The sequence below is a fragment of the Lacerta agilis genome, chromosome 17, assembly GCF_009819535.1.
Source record: "Lacerta agilis isolate rLacAgi1 chromosome 17, rLacAgi1.pri, whole genome shotgun sequence".
Classification (NCBI taxonomy): Eukaryota; Metazoa; Chordata; class Lepidosauria; order Squamata; family Lacertidae; genus Lacerta; species Lacerta agilis.
Window position 1 is genome coordinate 28,231,493 of NC_046328.1, and position 18,157 is coordinate 28,249,649.

An 18,157-nucleotide genomic window follows, 5' to 3' on the forward strand; every position below is an offset into this window, starting at 1 on the left:
TGGATGTGTCCCTTGCCTATCCTAGCTAACTGCATCAAGCAGAGAGAGGGTGACTGGCTGAGTGCAGGAAGTAGCAAATTCCTTGTTAACAGAGGGTGTATTCCCAGCCTCCTTTATAGGAGGCAATAGTGTTACTATTCCTAAAAAGTTTCATTGGGCCCAGAAGTTCTGAACAACTATGGGCCAATTGCTAACACTCCCTTCCCAGACATAGTGTTCAAGCAGTAGTTGCCAGCCATCTCTAGACACTCTTAGATGAAACTTTTTCTAGATCCATTTCAGTTGAGGTTTGGGCCTGGTTTTAGCAATAAAACTGCCTGGGTCACTCTGTAGCATTAATTTCCTCAAAGTGAGATGGAAGTGCAACCCTACTGATTCTCATTATCCCTCAACCAATCATGGTATCATTCTGGAGAGCTTGTCTAAATTGGGTGTGGGTTGCACTGCTCTTCTGTAGTTTTACTCATCTGTGTAGCAACTGCTTACAGAAAGTGGTGCTGTGGGTATCTCTGTAACTCCGTGGCATTCAGGCTTCAGGTAACATAAACATCAAACCACCAAGTGTGTTTACTGATCATAACATTTGGGCCCCAAGTCAGTACTTGAGAAATAGTCTACTCCAGTTTGTGGTGCTTTGTGGGCTGCCCAATTTGGTTCAGGATCCATCAATCTATTTCATTCCATCACCTCCCATTCACTCATAGGGTTTGGGTTTTTGTTTTTTAAAGGCTGTAAATTCTCTTTGTTTTTGACCAAAGTCGATGGAATTTGCAGGTAATCTAGCCCAAAGTGAAAAAAGGCTGCCAAATTGCAGGCAAATAGGTCAAGGGGCTTTTGTACTAGCCATATTTTTTAAAGTTGATTGAAGGTGGGGAGAACTAAAAGCGATTCATTTTTCAGATAAAATTATTCCCTCTGATGTCTAAACATATCAGTCACAGTGGAGCTCTCTATTGTTTGCTCTCTGTTCCTTCATCACCCCCCTCATCTTATGGAAAGCTTTGGGATCTTACTTTCACTTTCTCTGCAACCTTTTGTTATTGTTTGGATCGCCAAAGCACCACAGGAGGTCTTGCTTCAACCTGTGCCACCTCATACAGATTTCATTTTGCCTCTGACAAGCCAAGAACACCCCCCCACACACACACATATACACTTATCCCCAGGATTTGGCTAAATCTGATGCACAACCCTGTACTACATTAGATCATTTAGGGATTTGGAATGCAGTTGGCACCTAACTCTATTTCTCTTATTTATCTAATTAGCTGAGATGGTGGAGATGCTAAATTAAATCCTAGGCATGGTAATGGGTGGATGAAGGCCAATGAGCTGATGTTCAGTCCAGACAAGGCAGAGGTACTGTTAGTCCACTTTTGCACTGGTGAATGGTGTTCAACCTGTTCAGCAGGAGGCTATACTCTCCCCTAAAAGGGGAGCGGTTCATAGTTGAGGTGCTCATTGTTCCGTCTTTGTCACAATGCCCTCTGTTGCTCAGAGTACCTTGTTCTAGCTGATGCTGCTGCACCAGGTATGACTGTACCGGGACCAAAAGAGATCCTTGCTTCAGTGTTCCACGCCCTGTAAACCTTCTCTTTGGATTACTGCAGTGTGTTGTGTCTGGGGCAGCCTTTGAAACTAGTTTGGAACTTTACACAGACAGGGCTGTGAGGATAATGGAAGTAATAAAGGGACAGGTGGGGGGAAAAGACTTCCTTGGAAAGTTTTCTTTTAAAAGTAGCTGTTTTAAAATTATGGGACAAAGATTAAACTCACCTGGACTCAAAACAAAAAAGTGCACTACCTCAGCCTGCTAAAGGAAGAGGGAAATTGAAATACCTGCTTCAAACCCTCCACCTTCTTTTACTTGGAAGGAAAGCTGCAAGCAACAAAGGAAACTATTCACTAATGCTTTAAAAGGCACTGTTAACTGAGCCAATGTACCTTATCAATTACGATTGTTTGGTTTGTTTGATCTGTATTTGTTTGTGCTTTTCCAAGCAAGAAGGGAGGGAAGAACCATGTTCAGCGCCACTTTGAGTTTCTTGGAGGAAAGATGGGAGTAATGTAATAAATAGGTGCTATAAACATACTTAATACTTGCACTTATATCCCACCCACCAATATCACGATGTTTACAAAACTGATAAATGTCTATAAAAATAAAATCACAACATTTAAAATAGAGTTAAAATGCAAAAAAAAAATTAATCCCAGAAGCTTCAGAGTAAATGGCCTTCAATTCAGCATTACATCCGTTTCCAGCAAAAGCCCAAGAGAATTGGTACCAGTTGAGGATGCCTGTTATACCTTGGGAGGGAGGGAATTCTGTGGCTGAAATGCCAGTCATGGAGAAGGCCGCATGTGGCGTAACCACACACTGAGTCATGTTGTAACAGCAGAACTACATGAAAGGCATATCCTGGTGATCTTAATGCACAGGCAGGCTAATACAGAGAGAGGGGCTCATTCAAGTATCTGGATCCCAAGTTGTCATACATGAAAGTAAACACTTTTAAATTGGATTTGGTAATGTATAAGCGTCCGTTTTAGCATGAGAGAGAGAGAGCGAGCGCACAGATTTATTACCATCGGAAAACATCAACCCCACAACATGGCTCTGCTGCTCTCTTGCAGGCTGTACCTTTGGCAGGGATGGGGGAACTTGGTGACCTCCAGGTGATGTTGGACTACAGATCCCATCAGTCCCAGACAGCATGGCCAATCTTCAGCATCACCTGGCGGGAAATTGATTTCCCATCCTTGCTTTAACTTAGTTAATGTGGCCTTTGGTTTCCATTTTCTGCCTGTGGGGCTCCCACTGCACCGCTCATTTCACAGAACCATATTTTTGCTTGAGATTGCAAATGGACTAAACCCCAGTGGTAGGGCCTCAGATGTAATCCCCAGTAGCGTCTCCAGTCAGGGTTGGGAGAGTCTTCCTGTCTGAAACCCCGAAGAGCCACTGCCAGCCAGCCTAGACAGCATTGAGCTAGATCGACCAAAAGTCCGACTTGGTATAAGGCAGCTTCCTATCCCACCAGATTCCCTTTAGGATAACTTGTTTACAGTGTTAGAAACTTAGGTATGAAAGCTAGGAGCTAAATGGCACCTTAAACCTAGGTTATGGGCACAACAATGGAATGTCTAGGCACACTTTTTTATAACAAGAATACAAAGCTGAAAATGAATGAACTGCAGCTAAAATATTATGTTCCTTTTTCACACGGTCTAGTGCTTCCCCTGCCCACCCACCCCCTAATATTATTAAGAGGGTCTCTTCTCCAGTCTTCAGAGAGTAGCTGGAAGTGGGGAGGCAGAAAAAGGTCCTCCTTTCCTTCCACTCTGCATACAAGCCCTGGATTCTCCCTACACCCCCTTTCCTTCATATAAATATAGCTTTTTGGCACCACAATTAGCCCTTATTAAAAGCCTGTACAGCTGATGGCAGAGACACCCACCTTGAGTGTCCACAGTTCGCAAACCTAAGACTTAAGGGTCCTTCATTGATCCCACTCCAAAATTTGTTTTGATTTTAGGCATCACTGTGAGATTCTGAGGTAGATAACACTTTAACATGTACTTCTTAAAACATTATAACTGGCTAGTATATTTCAAATTAAAAGCACAGCATACATTAAAACTGCATTAAACAAGGCAACTGAAACCTAAACAAAACATGTTGGGTTGAAAAGAAAAGAAAAGAAAGTTTTCAGGTCCCCAATCCATGCACGTTTTACTTGGGAGGAAGCCCCATTGAACTTGGTTGGGATTTACTTCCAAGTAACAATGGCAATTTTAATCTGAAATCTTAGGCGCAGTACTGTGCCCAGAGCTCAGAAACTGCTCACGTTTATGAAATTCCCTGTCACAAAACGCGCCCAGAACAATGGGAGTTTTGAATGCTGCTTCTGGTGTAGTGGTTAAGAGTGGTAGTCTTGTAATCTGGTGAACTGGGTTCACTTCCCCGCTCCTCCACATGCAGCTGCTGGGTCACCTTGGGCTAGTCACACTTCTTTGAAGTCTCTCAGCCTCACTCACCTCACAGAGTGTTTGTTGTGGGGGGAGAAAGGGAAAGGAGATTGTTAGCCGCTTTGAGACTCCTTAGGATAGTGATAAAGCGGGATATCAAATCCAAAACTCTCAACTCTTTAGTGGCAGCCCACATTTTAATATCTACGGAATTGGTTCCCTTGAAGGTGCAGTCACGTGAAGTCCCCATGCCTCTAGTCCTGCTCTCAGGAGTCGAGATTTGGTTGTTGTCGATGTTTCGTGTTCCTTTTCCTCCTTCCGTACCCAGACGCGAGTGTAAATTATAAATGAGTGATGCAGCGTTTGATTCTGCTCCTCCAGGATGCCTTATGGAATGGTGGCTCAGCTGTTGCAGTGAGCCCAAGAGAGCAACAGCCCAGAGTGTCCTTGGGAAAGCAAGCCAAGTGTGGGGTGCAGTGCCAGAGCAAAAAGCTTTTTTCCGTTTTGCCAGGCCTGTCTGCATTCTGCACATCTGCAGGCTCACTGCACAAAATTCAAGACCCGCTCTTAAGGAGCAGAGATTTGCATGGCTGCATTTCAGTGGTCATGATTTTTAAACGGGTTGAAAATCTGGCCAAGGGGAATGTTGTGGGCATGTTCAGCCTGGTCTCAATCAGGCACTTTTAAGTCATAGTCCAATTATCCTGTAACCACTTAAAAACAAAACAAAACCCTACCCTGAAGCATGAAGTGCTGTGAGATGGTGTCCTCAGTCAACGTGCATGTTGTCAAGTATGGGTGAGTCTTTGTGCTCCCTGCTACTTGCTGCAGCTAGGGCTGTCCTCTGTAGTCACTGTCAAGTCAGAAATACTTCCAGCAGTCAGTGGAGTGCAATCAGAGTGTTGTTTCCTCTGCTGGGAAGAGTGCAAACAAATGCCCTGTGCCAGTGGCTTCGCTTCACATAGGATGACAAAAAGTGGAAGGAATCAAATACACTCATATAAAGCACTGTTGATTTTTGAACACTGTTGATTGTCTTTGAACTCTTTTCTTTTAGCGTGGTGAGTTTTACAGAACACTCCCACCCACCCATCCCAAAAAGCCCTCGTGTGAAATGAAACTAGCTTGGGAGATGTTGCAAGCAAGTGCTTTGATGGGGGGCTCTGGAACCAAAGGTGTGGTTGGCAAGGCCATCCAGAGATGGAGCTCTGGAGGTTTCAGTTTTGAGGACAGATTCGGAAATAGGATTGGGGAGGAGATTGGTAGGTGGAATAGATGGGAGCAAAGATTGTTTTGACTACAAGCTCCTTAGGGCTATCTCTCCTTTTCTTTTTACTTCTCTTGCTTTGTTAATTGGATGTGTGGAGGCACTTCTCCATGTTCCACTCCTAGGAAAACTTGCTTTACAGAGCATTCTCTGTGGTGGTGCCGCTTGTGAAATACTATCCTCTTACAAACACCAACATAGTTATTTTGACATTAAGTTAACACTTTGAAGATCCTCTTGCCAGTCAGCATAGGCGATGCTGAGCTTGGTGGAACAGTGGTCTGACTCAGGATATGTCAGTTTCCTATGTTCCAGTATAATACAGTCCTCCATTCAGACCCACGAAGACTAGAATCTTAGTTTACTTTTGTGGGAGGGTCATAGCTCAGTGGTAGAGCATCTGGCAAGTGGTCCAAGGTTCAGTCACTGGGATCTCCAAGTAGGTCTTGGAGTGTCCCCTCCCTGAAACCCTGGAAAGCTGCTGCCAGTCAGTGTAGACAGCACTGACTGTACATGGACCAGTGGTCTGACTCTGTAAGGCAGCTTCCTACGATGCTGAGTTGTTCTGTTGTTTTTCTCCATATGCTGGTTATTAATTTTATGCGAACTCTGCCCTGGTAGCTGTACTGATGAAGGATGGGCTGATAAATCCTTGAAATAAATAAAGTAAAATAGCCTAGGGATAGGGAGCCTGTGGCCCTCCCAGTGTTGCTGGACTACAGGTCCTGTCATCCCTCACCATTGGCTATGCTGCCTGGGACTGATGGGAGTTGCAGTTCAGCGTCATCTGCATGGCCACAGCTTCTACATCTGTGGTATATTTAAAAAATGGGAGCTGCAGCTCAGATACTTCTGGTTCACAGAATGATCTGAACCAAATTTGCATGCTCTCAGTTTTATTTCCCTATGTGTGAATTGGGGATGATTATGGCAGGGTGAATGTGATAAGCAAGGTAAAGCGGGCAGTGTCATTTCCTTAGGGGATGTGGCCTCGACTGCATGTTTAAACAACAACTGGGTGAGGCATCCCTTGAATTTCTGAGCATGCTCTGCTCTTTGGCTTTCCATAAACCCTGCAAATAAGATCCTAGATCCTCAGTCAGCCTTTATCTGCCTGAGGGTGTGGAAATGGCTGTTTTGAGCTGTGATCCACAAAGAGGTCCAAGCAATCAGCCTGTACAGCAGCTGTGCTCCCTTCCTCGAACTGATAGCATCCTGGATCTTTTCTCAGCTGGAGTTTTGAGTTGGGTTATCACCCCTGGATGCTACTTTTCAGCTGCCCAGCTGGTCATCTCATTAAATATACTGTGGGCAGCTTTGGTTAATGTGGGAGGTTTTGTAGGGTGATAGAAGGTAGGGTTGTGTCTACTTTATGGATTTTTAAAGTACAAATTCTGTGCCTAACAAATTTTGCAATGCAGTATATACATTGCTTGTAGGCTAGTAACTTTTGTGGCCTTTTTGAAGGACTGCTGTTTATAAGTATTGGTTACTAGGTACTGGGTAACATTCTGTCTCTCTTTCTCTCACTCCAGAATGGGAATGGAAAGTGGGAGAGGGGGAACTTTGACACTGAATAGAACTGCTTGGACATTGCAGAAACCAACCTTTTTTTTTTTTCTTCTCAGCCGGCCTTGGGACATCCGGAGTCCAAGCCCAACACAAAGTCCAACATGCTACGAGGCCGCGGCCCAGTTACCTCCGCTGATGAGCAGCCACACATTGGGAACTACCGCTTGTTGAAGACGATTGGGAAGGGCAACTTCGCCAAGGTCAAACTGGCACGGCATGTCCTGACAGGGAAAGAGGTGAGAGAGGGGAAGCAAGAGCAATGGGGGTCTCTTGCTTATGCAGGCAACCTCCAAAGATGTGGGGGGAATGAGAGTCTAGTTGTCCAACTAACAATGCTATTAAAAAGAGAGGTGTGGGGAAATCAAATTCTGCAACCAGAAAAGCTGGCTTCTGTGACCTGTCTCGGTGGTTTAGGTTAAAGCACGATTTTACTCAGATCTGATTATCATAGTTCTTAGTGTTGGGCTTGGAGTTTCTAGGCTCAGCTGGGTACAGAAGCAGGAGAGGGACAGGCCGATGAATGCCTGGAGTGAACAGGTAAGAAGTGCAAAGGTTAAGAAGGGGAATGGGGAGACACACACAAAATGTGTGTTTGTCACACCTCCATAACTTTGAGGAATAGTAACTTGCCTTTACAAATAAGCATCTCTTGTAACAGCAACAACAAAAGCCAAGGTTCTCAGGAGAGCCAGTTCTGCACCAGCAGTAATACTTAACACTTTTGTGGTGCCTTTTTGGGTGCTGAAAGAACTTTCCTTACATTATCTCAGTCCACAGAACAAGCCTGTAAGGTAGCACAGTGTTATTAACTGAAAAAAGATGGAATGGATGAGGCTGAGAGGAGGTGGCCTGCATAAGGCCACCTAGTGAGTTTGATGAGATTTAAATGGATATATCTCCCATGCTTTGCTGCTGTGCTACATCAGCACTCACTGCATAGTGATATAAAATGGCCCTTTGCTTGTTGAGTCATGTATAAATTGATTTATAATCCTTCCTATCCACAAAGGCTCTGGGTAGATGACCTTTATAAGCACTGCGGCTTGGCCCCCAAGAGCCTCTTGAACGAGCATAAGGTGCAGTTAGTCAGTGGGGTCAGTTATCACTGTCTCTGCTCCACCATTTTTCAACTCTGAAGAGGTCCCCTAACCTTCAGAAGCAGCTGAGTGGGTTGGGGTGGCATGCTTAGCTGCAGCAGTAAGAGGAGGAGACAGGAAAGCCCAATAGCACAAATCAAAATCTCATTGTCATTCTTAGGTTTAAAGCCAGTACATTGCATCTTTAAAAAAAACAAATATTCTCTCTCACTGCGTATGGATTTTGTTTTGTTTCTAAAACCACATTTTAGCAGTAAAAACATACTACTGAAATAAAATCTTTATCTCCGGCCACTGAAATGCCTGTCCAAATGAGAACCCCACTCAACTCTGATCCACACCAAAGTCATTGTACAAAAATAGCTTGTACTGGTTTTCCTCTTGAGATGTTGGCATGCTGTGTCTACTGCACCACACTCCCTTCTGTTAGTGAAGCACTTTGAACATACCACACACCCAGGGCTAGTTCTGAGGAACAAACATACAGCCTTAAAAAAAAAAAAAAAGCAAGCCAGCTTTCCCATTTGCAAAGTTTTCAGTTGCTCTCTACCTTCTCCTCCTGACTATTTCAGCCAGTGTGCGGAGAATCTGCAGTCCCCCCCCCTCCCCACTGCTCATCAAGATGGAATCTGCTGCCCTGTGGGGCAGACAGTTTTCTGGACTCTTGGTTATTTTTCCAAGCAGCCGAAGACTCAGCTTCCTGGAAGCTTGTATGCACATGCTGCAGGCAATTCTCTGATGAGGATCCTTGAGGGAAATATCTGCTTCCACTGAAGACAGCAGGAGTGGCTTGGCTGAAGCTGACCTGCCCACCTTGTTTGTTCTTCCTCTACTAAATCACGTCCTGCATTCTTGTCTGAGGTCTCTGGCGACTCGGTGCCATACATATGGAAGACTCTGCATGAGGAATGGCCAGTTCTTTCCCCTTCTGGCTGAGTTTTCGCACATAGCATGCGATAAGGGCCATACTGGCACCTTTCCTGCCAGGACAGGCACTCAGTGATGTAACAGGCAGGAAGGGCAGGCTGCAGGAGGCCTGATGGGAAATAAGGAAGGAGCCAAATGGCTTCATTAGGCGAATTGTAGCTTAGACTATGCACCAGGCCCCAAGCTTTGGAGAGGAGGAAGCCTGAGATTTTTGGCTGCTCCTGATTATTAAGGGAAGGGCCATAGCTCAGTGATAGAGCACATGCTTTTCATGCAGAAGCTCCCAGATTCAGTACCTGGCATTGCTAGCAAATACTCCTGTCCAAAACCCTGGAACACCATTGCTCGATTCTGAGCCAGATGAATCAGTGGTCTGACTCCATATTCTGCTGCATGTGTAGACAGGGCCTCAGATTAAAGATTGTATTCAGTGTTTGTTATATTCAGAGTAGACCCATTGAGATTAATGGACATGATGAAATTAGATCAATTAATTACCATTGGCTATAACCCTAAAGGCTTTCTGTTGGCTTAAAAGTCTTAGCGGTGAGTGAAACCGCAGATACTTGACTTTTGGAGCTTCCCAGTCAGATTCCTGCAGTTCCTGATGCTAAACACCCACCCACCACTTCTTTAAGGGGGAGTGAGTTGTAGGTGCATCCGCTTCCTCATTCCTATCTTAAAGCAGCTTTTGAGAAATTCTAGTTGCTGATCAGAGCTTTCCACAACTGACTGGTCATGTCTGATACAGCTCTGAAGTTACACTGGGGCGCCTAGTTTCATACCTAACAGGGCTCTTTTAACTAGTGACTTTGTCACGCCTCTCTCTCTTGCCCTAGCGTCATGGAATGCTGTTCCTCCTGAATTTTTTTTCTAGGTGTAGCATTTGCCAGAATCTCTCTCTCTCTCTAAAAAAAACCAGGCTTTTAGTCCTCTATTTATGGAGGTACTTTAAAAGGCCTGCAGGGCAGTGGTTGCAAATTTCTGTAATTTGCACGACTGTCTGTTACTCCTGTGCATCTTTCACATTGCATCTTCCTGCTTACACCCCCCCATCACCACTGCTCTGTTTTGTCACAGGAGCACAGAATTCTGTTTAAAAATTTGAAAGGTTGGGTTTTGGAGTAAACTATCCCTAATCAGCTAGCTTTGCACATGCATTTTAATTGACTTTCAGGGTTTTTAATTTTTAATTTTGATTTTTTTTGTGGTGCATGATTAGGGATTCCATGAAATGGAATCAGAAATCTTTTAAATTCAGGGGGGTGAGCTTGCCAGGGGAAACTGGAGCACTGATAGTGCTTTGAGTCCCTGTGCTCGTTACAATCATTCCCTGCCACTTGACAAGAGCTGCAATTACCAGCCTTGTTCCGATTGACTGGAGTTGCAGCTGGCCTGGTTCCATCTCTTGTTTTGCGGGTTGTTGGCTATGTTTCTCTTAACACTCACACACCATCCCCAAACCCAACTAATTGAAATTACATAGGATTGTGGCAAGCTTGACCTATGAGCACCATAGGAAGCTGTCTGGTACCGAGTCAGACGGTTGGCCCATGTAGCTCAGTACTGACTACACTGACTGGCAGCAGGTTCAGACAGGGTGGTCTGCCTGGAGATGCAGGCATTTCTGTTTTTGTGAATATAAGAATTGCCCTTGCTGGCTGAAGCAAGGCTCATCTATTTGAACACCCAGGGCAGGACCCTGGACTTGAGAGACGTCAAGATGGAAGGATATAGCTTGCATGCTGCCACCTAGCTTCTAACACCCCAAAACTCCTAGTGGTGACAGTCACAGGTTCTGGAAAGTGAGCTGCCTTTCTGTACATGCAAGTCTGTTCCTTGATAGTGTCTCTAGATCAGTGACCCGTGAAAATGTTTAGGAGACTGAAATTCTGCCTTGTGTCTTAATTGCCCGTCCTTGTAACAGCCTGCCTAGAGAGCAATAGCTGTGCAGGCAGCCATTTAGCAAGTGGTGTAATGGGGAGTGTTTTGAACATCCACCCACTCAAGACAATACATCTCCCAGAGTGTCTTATTAGCACAGTGTCTGGGGAAACACTGGGGAAACATGGTGCAGCGGAATGCACCATGAGCCTTTTCTCTCTCCCCCCCCCCCCCCGTTCTCTGTGTGTGTCTGCTTTAGGCTTGAAACAGTCATTGCAGAATGATTTCCCCCTCCTAGATAGAACTGTCCATGTAATGGCCAATGTGATGTCATGGCTGAGGGTGTGAGGACCTGGATCAAATGTTGCCTTGGCCACAAAGCCCTGAGATTGCTTTAAGTCAGCCCCACTCCTCCGCATCATGGGCACAATTGGTGCTATTGCTGACGCAATCTTGCATGCAAAAGCACTCTGAACGCTCAGGGAAAATGCTGTGTAAATATGAAGAGGCACTGTGTCCTTGTAGCTCCAGGGCTTGGGTTTAAATCTCTGCCCGCAAAAAAAAAAAGCTTGCAGGTAACCTTCAGTCTTGGAGAGGGCAGGAGGTATAAGAAAAGTAATAAATAGGAATAAGTAATCAAACAAACACTTCACTGATTCCATCTCTGAACCAAGCCCAAGTGGCCATGAAGTGTGCTGACCTGGTGCTGAAGCAGCTACCAACATTCTGCACTACGACCCCAAAACTTTGGAAAATATTTGCAGTCAGTGTTAATAGCCAGCCTCCTGAATGATTAGCCCCACTCTCATAGCATTACTGTTACACTTGACCTGTATCCAGAAATGAGCTTCCTGAGTGACTTGGGTTCTTAAAATTCTTTTTTTAAAAAGCTAGGGATGCTTCAAAGAAGCCCCTGTGTTCAGATACACGGTTACAGCTCACGTACCTGGCAGGGGCAATGGTATTGTACCATCGAGAATTAGCAAATGCCTGGGTCACCTGTTACGCATCATTTATATCAGTTAACAAGACAGACTAACATGACCTTTCTGTGTGTCCCTCCATCCAGGTGGCTGTGAAAATAATTGATAAGACGCAGCTGAACTCCTCCAGCTTACAGAAGGTAAGGAGTGTGTGGGTAGTTTTGATTTTTATACACTTAACCGAGGAGCATTGTAGGATCATGTGGCATGCTTTTGCTATCTCATTTGGTTCGCTTCTTGTGAAGGTGCTTGCTCCTTGTTCCACATACTGAGGGAGTAGGGACTTTGTCTGTATTTATTTGTAAATGCACAAAAAGATTTCATGCTGGTTTGGTATTTGATGAAAAGTCTGTCAGTGATAGGCTGAGGTTTCCATGATGTCACAGAGTGGCTGAGCATTGGAGGCTCTGACTGGCATGGCTATCGGGCAGGGCAAGCAGCTTTGGAAAGGAGTGCTGGAATGGGAGAAATAGAGGAAAGATGAGAGAGACATGTGAAAATGTCCAAAGCTTGTAGCTCTGCATAAACATCCTGTCTCTGGGAAATGTCCAGTCCTGAAATTGGTGATCTACTGACAACCTAGGATTCTCTTTCTTTTCTCCCAGCTGTCCAGACCCACTTCGTTCTCTTTTTTTCTTGCCTTCAGCATGCTTCCTGCATCCTCTCCCACTCTCCTTCATGATTCTTTGCCTAGGGCAGTGAAGCTCCCACACCCAAGACTAGGCACCCCCTGACAGCATTGCCCCATATCTGCTGGGCTGGATCCTTATCACCCGCACCCTTGTGGGCCAACAAGTGAGTGGGGCTGCCCACCTGATGTCATAGTGATGTCAGGTGACCCATTTTGCATAATGTAATGCACAGATACCCCATGTGGTCAGCTGATCATTGAGACTTGAAAAGGGGTTTTGTAGAGGACGTTACAGGGGCTGTTGATTGGTGGTGTCCACAGACCCCCTTTTGTCCCAGCCACATCTTTGCTGGCCCTGCACTTGGCATCACATATGGTGTCATGCTTAGGGCAGGTGAGTCTGACTTAGCCAAAAGAGCCTGGTGGGCAATATAGGGATGTCTGGTGGGCTTAATTGGGGGCAGAGGTTACACATCTCCACCCTATATCAAAACATTTAACCCTGTACAGATGGCAGAGGCTCAGTTTACCTTTTTTCCTCCTTCTCCCTGCATTGGGGAAAACTGTTCAGCCTTATAAAAGGTAAGGCCAGAGAGCAAGCAATTCAGCACAGACTGATCTCTCCTCTTCCACCTCCCCTCCCCTCCCCAATTCTCTCCATCTGCACCCTCTTTCAGCCCAGAGAAGCATCTTAGCTGCTGCTCCTCCACTTGGCTGCCCTTTGATATAATCCCCCACCTCTCATCAGAGTTGGGCTTGTGTCTTCCTGAGACCTGATATCAGCCTCACCGTGTCCCCAGTGGTGTGCGCACAACCTGCCGACATTGCACCTGTCAGCAGCAGCAGCCAGCGGCTAAAGTGATGACCGCAGAGCCAGTTGGACTTTGGGTCCTGTTTGATTCCGAGCCTGACACAGCCAGCCAGCCCCACTGCGACTCTGCTTGGCAGCGGCAGCAGCAGCTGCTGATGCAGCCTTGTAAACAAAAGGCTGAGTGAGCCAGCTGGGTTTCTGTTTCTGCAGCAGCTCCTTGGATCTCAGAGCAGAAGCTTCCCTCTCCAGCCCAGATTGCTTTGCGTTGCCTTCCCACCTGCTGAAGCTTTCAGCACTGTCTTTCAGCTTGCTGGTGGCTGAAGGTGGGGGTTGACCTCTCTTTCCCCGGCAGCAGACCAGGATGGAATTGCTTCCCTTGAGCAGTTTGGTTGTGCTTTGGAGGCTGCATGGTGGTAGAAACCCATTCTGTCCACAAAGTGACCAACCCCGTATGCTGTGACTGCAGTTGAGATCAAACTTTAAGCAGCAAAAACATTGCAGGGAGAATAAACTCCAGGAGGGTCAAAGGTTTTTCTCCCAGCCTTCACCAGTGACCAAATTTATGGGCATTGCATGCCGATCCCAGTGCTTGGAAGTGTCCTGCTGAGAATAGCTCTGGGGTATTAGTTGAGGCTTTAGGTTTCTAGTGGCAGCTGTATTGTAAACTTCAGAGTCCATGTGAAGTGCTGTTATTCTGAGGATTTTTGCTTTCCCTCTCTCTCCCTACCTCTTAAAAAAAAGGTTGTTTATCCCTTCTAGTTCACAGAGTGCACCCAAAGCTAGTGGCTGGGCTGTGGGTCAGTATAGTTCACTCAGTATAGTTCACTGCCCCTTATCCTGACACTTGTGTTGCCACTTGTATTAACAATTGCTTGCAAAACTTTCTAGACCACCAAAATTAAGAAAAAATACCATTGAGGTTCACATTATAAAATCAATAAGATTATATTCCTGAAACAATTGCAGATCCCCCCTCTCTCTATTTCTTCCTGCTTCTGTCTTGATCTCTGTCCCACCCACCACCCAGCCTAGGATGGGATAAACAATACCATATTTTGTCTGAAAATGAATTTTGTGTAATAAGACTCAGTAATGAAAAATTGTATCAAGTTGCATATCTTCTTACTTGTTCCTTTAAAATATTTATAGCCTACTCTGCCATCCATCGAGATCTGCAAGGTAACATGACGGCTCTAGGCCCAAACCTCTGGCATTGCTTTAAGCCAATGATGGGAAGGCCTGTGGCCCCCTTCAGAAATTGCTGGGCTCCCATTCCCCATCGGCCCCAGCCATTGTGGTCTGGAAATGATGGGAGTTGTCAGTCAGCAACATCTGGAGGGCCACAGGTTTCCCATCCCTGCTTCAGGTGAATGGTTTGCTCTCACTCCCTCAGCCAGCATAGGAGAAGATGCATTACTGAAGGCTGGAGATTGCAGCTTTCTTTCTTTCTTTCTTTCTTCTTTTTTTCTTTCTTTTTTCCTCTCTCTCTTCTTCTTCTTTTTCTTTCTCTTTCTTTCTTTCCTTTCTCTTTTCTTCTTTCTTTCTTTCTTCTTTCTTGTCTTTTTTTTTTCTCTTTTCTTTTCTTTCCTTTCTTTCTCTCTCTCTCTCTCTCCTCCTCTCTACTAGGCTGCTCTCTTGGTAGCAAGGTAGCTGTCCCCATGTTGCTTCCCAAATGTTCCTTCTGCTGTTCCCACCGCAGACCGCCTGGACTGCGTAGGTGTCACAAGCACATGGACTCCTCCACGAAGGAAGGAACGTTGCTGCGAAGATAAATCCCTTCTTCTCTCTCTGTCAGCTGCAATGGGTTTTTCCTCAACCCCTTCCCCCAAAGAAACGATTTATAGCTTTCTTCCACAGGATGATGTATGGGAACTAGCATGCTCAATGTACTTGAGAGACAGTGGCTGCCCAGGAGGGCAGTTCCGTTTGCACTGGTTTGGGCTCACTTGAAACAGTTCAGGCCTTCCTGTGGTTAACCTCTCACTGGTTAGCAACATCTTGCAAACATGCCAGTCATTCCCCACAGTGCTGCTCTGCACACTGGGAGGTGCCTTGAAAGGCATCATTGCAGCTGCCCAGGTGGGTGGAGGAAGATTGTGGAGCTAGTGCTTATGCTGGGCCTTAGGCAAACTGCTGTTCAAGTTAGACAAAATCCTGGAGGATAAGGCTTCTGTCAGTGGCTGCTGGCCACAACAGCTGTGTTCTCTCTCTCCACTCTCAGAGGCAACCGGTTGCTGAGAATCATAAGTGGGGAGAGTCGTTGTTGCACTAGGGTCTTGCTTGCATGTGGTTGGCCGCTGTAAGAACAGAGTGGTGGTCTAGATGGGTCTTTGGCCTGCTCCAGCAGGGGTCTTCATCTGTTCCTCTCCTCATAACCTCTATCTCAGTGCCACAGGCCCCCCAAGTGGCCAGATTTCAACCAATCGGGAAAATATCTCGTATGGTGCAGTGTTCTGTCAACACCTGTCAGCTGCATCCCCCTCTGGAGCCAAAGTGCTTTCTGCTTACATTGGTTGGGCATCCGGTGCGCCTGGCCCAGAAGCCTCCTTGCTGGCAGCCTGGGCAGACACCTGCCTGCCTAGTGGGCTGCCAGCTTTGCCATATCTCCCAGGCGCCTCCTCTCGCCTTCTTGGTTTCAGAAGTAATTTATAGAGCTCTTCCCAGGAACGGTCATTGGGGATCCCACCAGCTACTTAATTGCTGTGGACTCAAAGCCGAGGGAACTGAATCGCTGGAAACCCAGCAGGGCCAGGCAGGCTGTGTCTAGGGTCTTGCAGAAACTACTCATGCAGCCAGCGTGCTTGTAGCGTTCCTCCTTCCCCCAGCTATGCTGTGTGGTTGTTTTTTTTACCTGTGCGTGCATAAGCTCTGCAACACCATCCAAGAGCACGGAAGCTAAAATGCAGCCCTCAAGGTTGCAGGATTGAGGTGGAGCTATATTGGGAGTCAAGGCAGAGCAGGGTGCTGACCCCTCCCCAGGATTGGGATGGTTTTTCATCTTCAGAGCCCATCACTATCTTGTCCTCCCCTCACATGTCAGAGTCCTCAACATCTAGGCACACAGGTTAGGAACTGGGGCGGGGGTGGAAGCCTGCAGCTGGAATATCCATCTGCCTCCAGCTTCTGGACCAAGGCAGGATCTGAGCTGTGAGCTGGTAGTGGTGTTTTCCCCCAGCAGCAAAGGGATTTTTCCTGAACAGCTGCTCTTGGGCTTGGGCGGGTGGGGGTCTTACCTCCTCAGCCCAAGCATCTGTTCCTTGCACTAAGGAGATGAAGTGTCACAGCAGACCGCCCTTTAGGGCTGCAGAGCCAACTGCCTAATGTTCGCCAACCAGATCCTGAGCAGAAAACCCTTTTCTCCCCCCCACCCTGCCACATCCTTTTATAAATAAAGGAAATATTATAGGGAAGTTACACTCCTTATGTATCATAACTGTGTTGAGTTTGAACCTGGCCCCTTCGATCTCCTGTCTCAAACCGATGTTGGGCAGGGGTGGGGGAGAGCTGTGTGTTCGCCACCCCCACCTATCCCTCCGGCTCAATTATTAGCGGCTTATTACACAGGCTCATTGCAGGCAATCGGATTGCCTTTTTTTAATTAACAGATTACTGTAACACATTATCCTTTAAAAATGCCTAATCCAAGGAGAACAAAGATTGGGGCAAGGTTGTGGGAGGAAGGCAGGTTCTGACCAAGCTTGAGGCTTTGGAGAATGTGATATTTGGCAGATTTTTAGAGTGTGGAACCGACCTCCAAAGGCCATCTCATCCAGCCTTCCTGCGAGGTCGGAGCATCCGGCCAGTTGCCCCAGATGTCTTGAAGCCAGGTTTTTCCCAATCTGGGGCTGATGCAAGTTGTACTCCACAGCATCAGGCAGCTGCCAGGTTGGGAAAGACTTAAGCAAAGGGGCATAGGACTGTTTGTGCCTGTGTAAATCCACCTGCATTGATCCTTCTGTTTCTACTCTGCTCTTCTGTTTCTGCAGCTCTTCCGGGAAGTGCGAATAATGAAGGTTTTGAATCATCCTAATATAGGTGAGCCCCCTTCCGTTCTCCCTTCCCCTCCCTTTTGCCACTGGATTTCAATGTTCTTAAACAATATATTCTGACCTGTAAGGCACTTAATTTCCAAAAGGGTAATTGAGAGAGAGTCCCTGAGGCTTTCCTACCTCTGTGGCAATTCTTCTGAAAGCCTTTAAGTGAGTGGCTGTTGCTGCTTTGTCATGCGGCAGTGAATTCCACACATTAATTACCTCTAATGTTCAGGAGTGCATCCTCTTCGTCTGCACTGAAGGAACTGCCAGGCCCTTTCATCACACAGGAGAGGAAGAGCACTTTCTTTGAGCCTTTTGTAATTTTTTGTAGTCTACCTCCGCCTTCCCCGCCCTTTTAAAAGTCTTCTGTCCTCTTGTCTTGCAGTTAAATTATTTGAAGTAATAGAGACAGAGAAGACACTGTACCTCGTCATGGAGTATGCCAGTGGGGGTGAGTGTTTGATCTGAAGCCTCTTTGAAAGACACGTTGTGGGGAACCTTATTCCGAGAGTCTGTGTGGTGTATTTCAATATTTTGTAGCTTACTTTCCCCAGATTGTGCTGGACTGCGGCTTCCATCGTCTTCATCCAGTTTAACCCAGTGGTCAGGGATTATGGGAGTTGTAGGTTAACAGCATTTGGGAGCCCAGGTTTAAGAACAATGGCGTATTTGGTTTCAACTGTCGGACTGGGGTGACCAAGGTTCAAATCCTCACTCAGCCAGGAAGCTCATTGGGTGACCAGACTATTTCTCTCACACACATACTCTCTCTGACCTACCTCACAGGGTTGTCAGGAGGATAGAATGAAGGGGTTCTCCTGAGCTCTTTAAATGAAGAATAAGATATATCCCTAGATCTGTCACATTCTTCTCCCAGTTCTCCCCTTTCGGCTCCAGAGACAGAAGAAAAGTCACAGGGTGGGGTCATAGTTAGCTTCACCTTCTCCCTCATCACATAATTTGGGAGGTGAGACATGTA

At 46.3% G+C, this 18,157-nt stretch overlaps 1 protein-coding gene across 5 annotated transcripts in view; it reads left to right on the forward strand.

Moving 5' to 3' along the window:
- Nucleotides 1–18,157, forward strand: part of MARK2 (microtubule affinity regulating kinase 2) — a 104,131-nt gene that overhangs the window by 64,113 nt on the left and 21,861 nt on the right. For all 5 annotated transcript variants that reach the window (XM_033174904.1, XM_033174907.1, XM_033174908.1 and 2 more), the window contains exons 2-5: nt 6,868–7,047; nt 11,789–11,842; nt 17,131–17,179; nt 17,564–17,629. In XM_033174904.1, the coding sequence (XP_033030795.1) occupies nt 6,868–7,047; nt 11,789–11,842; nt 17,131–17,179; nt 17,564–17,629 (349 nt within the window). The remainder of the gene's footprint in view (nt 1–6,867; nt 7,048–11,788; nt 11,843–17,130; nt 17,180–17,563; nt 17,630–18,157) is intronic.